The sequence below is a fragment of the Pleuronectes platessa genome, chromosome 6 (assembly GCF_947347685.1).
Source record: "Pleuronectes platessa chromosome 6, fPlePla1.1, whole genome shotgun sequence".
Classification (NCBI taxonomy): domain Eukaryota; kingdom Metazoa; phylum Chordata; class Actinopteri; order Pleuronectiformes; family Pleuronectidae; genus Pleuronectes; species Pleuronectes platessa.
In genome coordinates this window covers 16,246,538-16,257,731 of record NC_070631.1, presented here as the reverse complement: position 1 = coordinate 16,257,731, position 11,194 = coordinate 16,246,538, and the positions used below count along the sequence as shown (strand labels likewise).

The 11,194-nt window shown below is 40.7% G+C and overlaps 1 protein-coding gene across 1 annotated transcript; it reads right to left on the bottom strand.

The window, feature by feature from the left end:
- Positions 1–2,258: 2,258 nt before the first annotated feature.
- prdm2a (PR domain containing 2, with ZNF domain a) lies at positions 2,259–10,767 on the bottom strand. The gene is made up of 3 exons (XM_053424777.1): positions 10,508–10,767; positions 4,717–8,857; positions 2,259–4,232 (listed from the first exon to the last, which is right to left on the bottom strand). The coding sequence occupies exon 2, from the start codon at positions 8,703–8,705 to the stop codon at positions 4,749–4,751; it is 3,957 nt and encodes a 1,318-aa protein (XP_053280752.1). The 5' UTR covers positions 8,706–8,857; positions 10,508–10,767; the 3' UTR covers positions 2,259–4,232; positions 4,717–4,748.
- Positions 10,768–11,194: the final 427 nt, after the last annotated feature.

Genomic DNA, 11,194 nt, shown 5'->3' with positions numbered 1-11,194 from the left:
ATGATGCTGTTTGTTCAGTAATGATCTCCAACAAACTCTGAGTCCGTCACAGAACAGGTGTATTTATACTGAGATTAAATTGCAGACAGGTGGACCCTATTTACTAATTATGTGACTTGCAAATGTGACTTGTGAATGCAATTGGTCGCACCAGATCTTTGTTAGGGGTTTCACAGTAAAGGGGGTGAATACATATGCACTCAACACTTTTCAGATTTTTATTTGTAAATAATTGTGAAATCCATGTAATATTTCCCCCCACTTCCAAATGATGCACTATTTTGTGTTGGTCCATTACATAAACTCACGATGAAATAAATTTTAATCCGTGGTTATACCATGACAAAATGTAGAAAAGTCCAAAGGGGGTGAATACTTATGCAAGGCACTGTAAGTTCTTTACTATTGCTGAACGCTATACCATCCATGTATAGGCCGTGAAAGGCCAACTAATTTGATCTAACTTATCATATTGTAAGCTACGGCTAAAAGCCCATAAGTTAGCTTGATGTTGGTTTTTCGTCTCAAGCTCTTTTAACTTTCTATTTCCAAGTGTGTGCCTCGAATACCAGAGGTCAATTTAACAACACTTAGCAAAGTTCTCAAAGTATTTCCATGATGCTTAAATGTTTTTCCGTCCATCTGGATCAAAAGTATTTCAGTCAAAATGTCCAATTGTAAAGGATTTACAGCCCAGGCATATTTTTAGCTGAAGATTGCAAACACACTGTCACTCATCTATATACAGCTACTTTTAAATTAACCCTTTGTACAGCTGGACATGTTTTTATACTACAGTGCTTTCTGGAATGTAAATATAATGTACACATATCTTTATTAACTTGTTAGCTGCTGCAACTAATAAATATGTTCGACTTTTTGATGCATTGTTTAGAGGCTTGTGATTTGATATTTAAATTGATTAATTGGATTGAGGGCTTGTAAAAATCTGTTTCTCTGAGCATCACAGCCGTTCAGGGGTTTCTACTTTCCAGAGCCTTAGTTCAGTCCCACTGTGGCTAATCGTTTCTAATTTATTTTAGCTAATTTAACGCCTCTTTATTAATTTTTTTAACCAACAATCTGCTTCCCTGCATCAACTGTTAAGTTTTAGTTTTCTTTTCCACCAATTCCTTATTTCCAGTGACTCCTCCACCCACAGATAATTCTGTTAAATGACTCAAAACCAAGTCTCTGCAAATTAACTTTCTTTGTGAACTCTCGGTTTGTGAAGAATTTGAGTTGAACAAGAGTTGAGCTGCTGAAATGCACAATGATTAATTTCTGTTCAATTAAGTGCACACATTGAGCTCAGAAGATTTTTCAATTTTCTTAAAATATATTTTCCAAGATAAGACTTGATTGAATGGCAGAAGCTCATCACTTTCTGGTTTAACCGTATTAACTTGGCCCCAGTGTGCGGTTACGCACAAATGACTAATGTTACATGATGAATTGGATCTTGGATGTTAACCAATTAACAGTTGAGAATCTCCAAGTTGAAAAGGACATGAAGAGAAACCGACAGTTGATTTTAAAATATCACATGTGAACACAAATGATACCAATAAGTGACTTAAAGCTTGAGAAGGAAACTGTGTCATCTGTTGTTTTGTAAAAATTCAAGACGCTGCTGCTGGAAATATCTTGTGTGATGTCCAGATAAATTCTAGTTCTGTATGCAAATGTATATATGTGATTAAGGGGTTACATAATTATTGCCTGTGATCTTTTTTTGCACAGTAGTTATTTACAATTATATTTTTTTATCTTTTCTCTCCTTTCTAAATGAAGATGTCTAAAAATAAGATCAATATTAACATCTAACATCTCCATTACATAATTATTCAACAGTTTGCCATATAACAGGTCACAGGCTGATATATCTGGATCCCTATACAGAGACTTTAAGCATCTTGATTTTAAACTCTATACTTTAAAAGTTGCATAAAAAACACACGTGGAATGAAAATGGATTTTTCAAACAGAAGTAGGGCGTGCGGAAGTGATGCAGTGGTATTATAAATTCATGGCTTTACTGAAGACACTGATCAGGATGTTTAAGTAAGGAAAGTGCGCCACCATGTGGATATTTTTGATACACTGCTTACAGGCAGTTAACTACATATGGTTCAAGTCTTCATTAAACAGTCAAATACAAAACAGTCACTCATATTATGACATATTTTCCAACAGTGTTCTCAAATTCTTCTTATTTGTCTCTGAATAATATTATTGATAAACTTCACATCCAACCGTAACATTCTCCATTTATTTGGAACACTCCCTTGAAAAAACATTAGTGCAAATCATAAAAAGAAACCATCCAAGGATTGATAACGGGATTTTAAATTATTAATAAATATACATGACTCAATTTACACTTTGAAATTCTACAAGCACTTTTCACAGTTAAATAACAGTCTTCCAGACCCTCCTGTACATCTAACACATTTCGAAAAGGCAGAACATTTCAAATAGATGTACCATTACACTTTCAGATACATTGTCAAGTCTTAGTTTGCCTAAATCAATATAACGCAGTTTATTCATAATGAAATAATTACCCTGTATAGCGCTGAATCAGCAAATCAGTAGTTTACATAAATTCTAATCAAACAAATACAATGCGTTACGCTCATTCTTTGAGATCAGTGACTATTCGTCACAAACAGGTTGCATACAGGGTTTCAGCCCCATAATTGATCTGTTGTGATTTATACATGTTGGAATTTAGTATACATACTCAACACAGTACACTGGTGACAACTCACAGATAACAGTTGTGTACTTTATGATGGTGAGCATGTGCACTCCAGATGATAGAGACCTGAACCGACTGTACTTCTAACATGAATATCTCTAATCATAAAACGGAAGAGAAAATCCACACATAATCATATTTTGACAGGAATATGTTGAAGTGCAACAAAAAAAAAAGCCTAAAAGCAAACTGAACTAAGTCCCTCAGAAGAAATGTGAAGTCAAAAGCTGGAATTAGTTGATGCTCTTCAGAATTAAACACCTCTCCCTGTAGAAGCAGCCTTGATCCAAACTGTACTTATATATATTTATATGTATATTAATATTAAAGTCCTTCTGTTTGGGTTTGCTAAGTCAATACATCTAAACCTGATTTTTTCGCAAAAGCCTATGAGCGTGAAAATCTAATATGAGACCAGTATGCAAATGGGACAATCCACCGTATTCACACACTTCCATTCTTTAAGGGAATTAATGCTATTTTATATGTATCTGCACATCAAGGCATTCTTCAAGTAAGTAATCTGCATTTTCAGCTGCAATCAAAGGGACAAATACACAAATAAATCTGTTAAAGTGGGGGTGAATCTTTTTGGCTAGACCACTAAAGTAACTTCCTGCATGTGGTAAACACTTAACTTAACCGAATTGTCTACTCTTCATCGCTTTTATGCCACATTTAGTCCCATCATTTACATTTGATGGCACATAAACAGCATTAATGTCAAATCTTCATATAAATACAGGGCAACTGGGCTGACCGGATAATACATCATTTTGAAAAGTATACAGGGTTCATTCTACTCAATGTTACATTCACACCAGTTATGAAAACACTGACTTCCCTTATAATAAACAGCGGTGCTAATACCCTACATGAATTTCAACAGGTAGCTTGTGGCCAATGTTATATAGAACATATTACTTGATTTCATGATTCTGTCCTGTAATTACACTGGTTATGGTCAGTGACATCAACGGATCAACACTAGATTCATCGTTTAAGGCCAAATCACATCAACATAATCATCTTAAATCAAATTAATGAAGCTGAAGTACAAGCTCGGAGCATGCAGTAGGAGTTTCAACCAAAAGGCCACAGACAACAGACAAGGAAAAGTGCAAATGCATGCTGAAAATGACTGCCACTTACCACCCTCTCTAAATAACTCCCATTTGTGACATGTCACAGGCAGATTAACTTCAAAGTGCAAATCCAAGCTGTCGACATTAAGTTTACAGGACGAAGGATAAACCTACGAAGCTTCAAGTTACTACAAAAGCATTTAAATACTCAAATTAAAACACATCCACTCACTGCAGTGTCCCCAGTCATAGGTTTCATCCGTTCTGAATTCAGTCCTCGTTATTGTACAGTAAAATGACATCTATCAGGTTTACTCTGTGATAAGCAGTTGTCTCCCTTGAGGATGACTGAAGACGTGTGAGGAGTTCCAGACAGCAGGGTCCTGAAAGGGACAAAACATAACACAATGTGTATTGATAATGATTTGGACAGTAGGTTAAGTTAGTGTCAACTTGGCCTTCTTATTTATCTGCAAATACACACACATACATTACTACATTCACCATGAGAGTGGGTTCATCTTGTAGTTAGGCCTGTTAAGTATAATCTATTGTTTGGTTGTATTAATGCTCGTCACTTTAAGATATTTTACTTATTTTAATGTGTATTTGTAGTTTTTGACCCCTTGCCTTGGTTATATAAATACACACATCGCAAGATACCATAAAAAAACGATGATCAAAATGTTCGACAATTAGTAATTAAACACAGTTGTAGCCAATTATGTGTCCAATACTCACTTACCTATGATACCTATACAAATAAGTAATTCCTGTGACAACCATACATTAGCTTTTTTCACAAAATAATTCAAATGTATATTTTATGAATTTTTCCAAATCATTTTTCCGATTCAATTTAAATACCTTATGATCCTCTGGTCAGCATGGGGCAGTCTTCAAGACTTCACGCTCTGCTCAGAGCTGCTGGTGACGCCTCCAGTGGCTTCCTCTCGGCTCTGGGCGGGAAGCAGCTCATCCCTCTGTGGTGCAGTCTGCTGCGGTTTCACTATGGTGATTTTAATAGGGATTCCTTTGACGCCATGCTGCACTCGGCTGTACTGGCGCATGGAGGGATTGAAAGTGCGAACAATGGGAAGTTCATTGAGAGTTGGGCTCTCTTGTTTAGGCTGCATGCTCTCCTTTATGATTATTTTACTTCTTTTGTTTGAAAAGACAGTCTGCACTGGAAGGATGGCCGGCCTCTTGGCGAGGCTAGACGTCTGGAATCTAGTTTTATGCTGAGGCGAGGCCTGTTGTTTCTGTTCATCACGAGAAATCCCTCGGTGCAGGCGGTCGTTGTTCTCCTTTGTTAAAGAGATTCCACCTTCTTTTCTTTTCTTCACCTCTTTAGGTTTCTTGGGGCACACGGCCATGTGTTTGGTTCTGCTGCGACGCATCGAGAACTCCCGGTTACAGTGTGGGCAGACGAATACCTGCACATCCACCTGTGCAGACGATGCTTTATTTGAAGAAGAAACCGACTTGTTCCTCTGTGGCATTACCCTTTGGACAAACTTTTTCTTCCTTTTGTTCAGTAATTTGAATTTCATCTTTATTGGCGACTCTTGGTGAGGTTTGGACCTGTTTGACTGGCTGGCCCTGTTTGAAGCATTGAGCCCGTTAGTAGAATTAGTAGTCGACAGTACTCCATTCTGAGTTTTTGCAAAGTGTCTTAGAGGGATGGGATTCTTTTTGGGTGTGTAGCGCCTTTTATCACTGGCATTTGCACACGCGAGAATATGCTTGTGTAGCTCTGGCATGTTATCGAAGCTTTTTCCGCACTTGGTACAGCGAATAGCAGTAGTAAAGGTCTGTGGGATATTGTGGGTGGTGAAGTTTGTGGCCGAAGCAACCAAGCCGGCAGGCGACCTATTGTGGTAAGGAAATGGAGGAGGCTTAAAGCTGGGATAGTGTTGGTTAATGCCCAACCGGACATCAGGCCCTTTGATTTTCCCTCCATCTGAGGCCATTATTTTTATGGTTGTGAACAACTCCTCAGCGGCTACGTCTACTTCACTTTCCTCCTTTTTCACCAGTGTCTCAGCTTCCTCTGAAGTGTGGGTCACTGAAGGCTCCAGACTGACCTTTGTCGAATTATTGCAGTTCTGAGGTCTTAGTTTTCCCTTTTCCTCTTCGGTGAACGTGCACTGCTGGCCAGGATGCAATTCCTCCTGATGCCGTTTCAGATTACAGAGGTAGACAAATTCTTTTGTACACGCGCTGCAAACGTAAGTCTTGCCAACGCCGTGGAGGCTTGATCGATGGTCTAGCAGAGCGGAGGGCTTTCCAAAGAGCAGCACGCAGAATTCACATTTGTAGGGCCATTCATCAGCATGGTCACCAACATGTTGGCTTAGTTCTTTCATTGAATGGAAAAGCTTATCACACACATTGCAGATGAAATTCTTGGTGAAAGTCTGCTGCTGTGCGTCACCTGGTACCTCAAATGAGGAATTGTCCTCTTCCTCTTTCTCAGTTAAAGGTGAAGTTTGTGATGGTGTTTCAGGTGAGGAAAGAGAATCGTCAGCAGCTTCCTCTTCTTTCGTGGTGGACGGCTCTGCACCAACAACCAGTTCCGTGTTGGGACTCGACTCAGCCACAGGGGGACAATCAGATACAGCTGAGGTGGTGGTGGCCAGAGTAACTGATTCTGCGATGGAGGACAAGAGAATAGTGGGGTCCACAGTTGGAGCATCTGATACAATCTGTTGCTGTTCGATGTGATCAACGACCATCTGTGTAGGTACTGGAGCCTCAGAAGGGCTTTCTTGTAAGGTAATTGCAGCAGGGACCACAGAGCCTGGGGTTTCAAGGGAAATTGTGCACTCAATCAACACTGTGTTACTGCTTATGTTATAAGAGTTGAGGAAGGAGTCACTTAAAGTTACAGTAGGTGTGAACGGTACCTCCGACAGAGCAGTGGATTCAACTAGAGATGGATTGAGAGCAATCTGATCAGTGAGAAACACGTGGCCCTGTAGATTTAAAGTGGGGTCCAGGGGTCGGGAGAGAGTGACAAGGTTTGCAGGATTTGTTCCGGCAAATGCAGCGGTTAAATCACACTCAGTGCGATTCAGTGCATTTTCTGTGCAGATTACCAAAGGATCAGGAGATATGTTTGGAGCTAACATCTGGATTGGTTGGTTTGAAGGGTTTGTAATATGTGGTGATGAAGCCAAAACTGTGATTAATGAAGGGGTAGAAGTGAGCATGCTGTGTGAGGATGGGGAGGCAAATGCAATAGTGCACGGTGAGGCTGGCTGCAAGGCGGGTGATGGGGTAAGAGAACCGGGGGGTAGGGCAAGTCCATAAACAAGACCTTCAGCCATAGGTTCAACCGAGGTCATTATTTCTGACCCTGTGACTATGGCAAAGTCGGTAAGTAAAGAATTTTCTAGACTCCCCAGGCTTATATTTTGCTCTCCCATATTCATGAAGGGTTTCGCCATCATGCATGAATTTAATGTTTCTTCTGTCAAAACTGCCTGTGAGACTAAATTTATTGTCAGTCCACATTCACCTAGCCTTCTCTGCAAACTTAAATCCAGCGCAGCATCAGCTAACGCTAAATCGTCATTTCTTTTGACTGTATTAGAGAGATCCAGTGGTTGCTGGTTACAGGAATTGCCACCAGTCATGGGGGGCCAGCTCTCCGTTGAGACGGGTTTCACTGCTGGCTCCTCCACAGGTGGTGTAGCATCATCTTTCTCAGTAGCTGTTAGAGGCATAGGGGAGATCTGCTGGGTCTCCATCTGTCCTGTTCCTTCAGCTACAATATTTCCGGTGTCTGACACTGGCGTTTCCTCGATGGACGTTGAGTTTGTTGGAGATCCGGTCCGTCTTTTAAACCTTCCTGTTCCGATGGGAAGGACGGAGAGAGAGATGGGCTTCTGACCCTCTGTGATCAGGGCGAGTGTCGGATTAAGGCCCTCCTGCTTCTCCAGAAGCTGCTTCAGCTTTGGGGACAGAAACACTGTTCTTTCTTTCTGCAAAACGGTGGACTCTGTATTCAGGGGCAGCAGATTCTCAATCAAAGAGGACACAAGCGATGAAGAGGAAGAGGACACCACCACCTCAGACTCCAGCTCAGTTTTAATTTGTGGTAAAAGAGGTGGTGTTGCAGTTCTTCTCTTAGCCAGTGGTAGACCAGGTATCTCTGTGACTGAATCTGTATTCAGAACCTGGCTGATTTGGGCAGGGTCCAGAATCAGGGCATCCAGTCCAACTAAAGCCGAGGAACCTGAATGAGCCTCAGCTGCTTCACAGCTACTTACTGTACTTGTTGACACAATCTTTCCATCAATGTAGAAGCTGAGATTCTCTGAAATATTGCTAGAGACATCTAGCATGTATTGTGCTTGTTGCCCTGCATTCTGCAGAACAGTTGCAGATGCTATATTTTCACTAAGCTGTGTTATCTGTTCAGCCGTTTCACCGAAAATCCTCTCAAGATTTTCCTCCACAGGCAGCTGGGGTTTTTCTTCACCAGCAAGTTGCAGGTGTACCCCCTGTTCGTCTGGCTGAGCGATGTGGTCTCCGGCTTTCAACAAGGAAGTATGAGAGCCTGCGGGGGATGAAGTATGATGTTGCATGACAGAATCCAAAGGCTTCATATTCTTAGGCTGCAACTCCCCTTGAGTTGTACCTGAAGCCATGTTGCTGTTATTGCTTATGTGTACATGCTCCTCGCTGTTAGCCAAAGCATGGACGTGCATGTGTCGCTCCAAGCCTGGTTTGCTGTTAAAATGTCTCTCACAGTGCTGACAGGGAAAAGCCTCCCACACTATCTCAGTGTCCTGATGGGGAGGTTTGTGAAGATCTGGGCGTAGAGACTTGATCACGTCTGGTTCCATGTTAGTTCTAACTTGATAAATATCCTCCTCCCCTATATCCCCACTGTTTCCAGATTGAAACAGTACGAGTGAGGGGAGTCCTCCATCTGCTGTGGAAGTTAGATCCAGTTTTCTGTTGTAGGTTTCACACAAGACTCCAGTGGATATCACACCTGTTGAATAGATGAAAAAAGACCGTTATTTAGCCATCATTAAATAGCAGTCCTGCAATTTAGCATTGCATAAAATAAACTTAAATGTCAAAAAACATCATATACATCTGTGTAGTCTAATCATTGCAACTTTACAATGCAAATCAATAAATTAAAACTGCTATTTGAGTTGTCGTCCTAATCAAATTATTGTTTTATATATTTTTTTTTTTAACTAGTTATATCTGTGATAAGAGTGATACATTTATCACTTATAATAATATAAAATATTGTCACTGAATCGGACACCTGTACTGTAAAATATTATATTAGACTGGTGGACATTATATTGTTTAAATACCAATACCTTGATGTAATTCTTTTGATAATCTTGATGTATATTTTATTTGTTTGGGCATATTGAATTAGCCCTAAACAATATTGTAGAGGAGGTGTAGTGCAAGCCATATTCACCGATTCACACACACATTAATACGGCACTACTATATGCTGCGCTTCTTCTATCATACACTGCAAGGGGATGTGGCCACATGGCATGTGGACTTGGGGAGCCAGGGATCGAACCCCCAATATTCTGATTAGTGGACGACCCGCTCGACCCACTGAACGCAAGCCGCCCACAGCACAGAGGGACACCCCTTATGGTTAATATCTTAAATGCTACATAAATTCAATCATGCATTTAGTTAACAGACAAATTAAAAGACTCTGTAGAATTCTTATCACACAATCTTACCATTTTAATGGTCAGTGCAGGACAGAGGGAATATTTGAATGGATTGAATTTTTTTTTACTTTTTCTTTATTTTCTTTATAATATGACTTATTTGCTCAAAACAGTGAGAGATAAATTATTTTCTGAAAGCCACCATACAGTAACTTTCATTGTTGGTAATGTTATGTGCATTTTGAATCATCTACTGCCTGCTCTGACAAAATGGCAGGCCCATGTTGTGTGTGGCAGGGTTGTCGTGCTCTTGAACCATTAGATTACAGCCTTGTAGCATCAACATCTACAAAATTAAAATCTCTCATTCTAATAATTCGTGTATTTAAAAGATAATTTTTTCTTTATCTACCTTGCAGAAATATTACATAAGTAGCGCAGTTTCGTTTCCAGGCATTTGTGGAGACCGAAGAAATGTAAACAAACACTATAAAGCTCGAGTTTAAAAACATTATCTCTCGAGTATGTCACCACGAGCACGCAATAAAGCACACATCAAAATGACCCAGTCACCTGATCATGTTTAGCATGAAACCGAAATTAGTTCCCACACCATTCATGGCCTGTGTATTTCTTATTTAAAACGGATTTTTTTTAAAAATACTATTCAACACTTATTTCCTTCCACTGCAAAACATGGATTTGACGGATCAGATCCACTCCAAACAGATGCTCTTCTATTTGTCTCCCCTGATCTTTGATTCGGTTTAGCTTCGGGCTGCGTTCACACGCCTCCACCTGATGTGATGACGCTCCCCCGTCCTTGCACCATTGCTCGCTGCTCTCACAACACGTCGCCACTCCGCTGCTTCCCTGCCGAGGCGGAAAGGTCAACACACGCTTCTCTAGCACAGACCCCCGCACACACAGGAGACCACAACCCAAAGCACACACACACAGCTCACAGCGAGGGCTCCACTTACCAGGTGAAAGAAATCAGCTGTTATCGCCATTAAACCCACTGACAATATGCTGCTAGCTTCAGTGCTAGCCCCTAAGCTACAGCTCGTACTGTTCGCTGCACACGCCGACAGTAACGTAGAGCTGGGACGCTACAGTTCCCGGACAAACTTGTGTTCTCAGTGAATGCAGATATAATCTTCTCATGCAGGTTGTGGACATTAGTGTGTGTGTTTTTTTTCTTCCTCTCCTCTTCCTTTAATGCACCAACAAGCTTCCGGCGCTCTCATTGGTCAGAGGATGGGGTATGTTAGATCTGGACCAATCAGCAACAGGTTTGTTAAGCTGCAGGACATCAGAGCACCAGACAGCTGTCCCCGTCAGTGACGTATGACCGCCCCCGCCCCCCACCCCCCTGTATTTACTGTTTCATTCAAATAATTATGAATAAATAATTTAAAACTAAAATCCCAAATATAAAAGTAACTTTTAAGTAAGGCTGTTGAATATATGTAGTAAAGTAGAAAATACAATGGTCTTCTCGGAAATGTGTATCAAAAGCAGCATAGACACAAACACACACACACACACACACACACACACACACACACACACACACACACAATACACACAACAATGTGTCCTGTGCTTAGTTTCCGAAGGGAGTTAGCAAGTAAAGTCATTAAAGGTGGTGTGGCCTAGGTGGAAGA

Excerpts from the sequence above, each read along its gene's own strand:
- prdm2a (XM_053424777.1), bottom strand. The coding sequence starts at position 8,705 with ATGGAACCAGACGTGATCAAGTCTCTACGCCCAGATCTTCACAAACCT.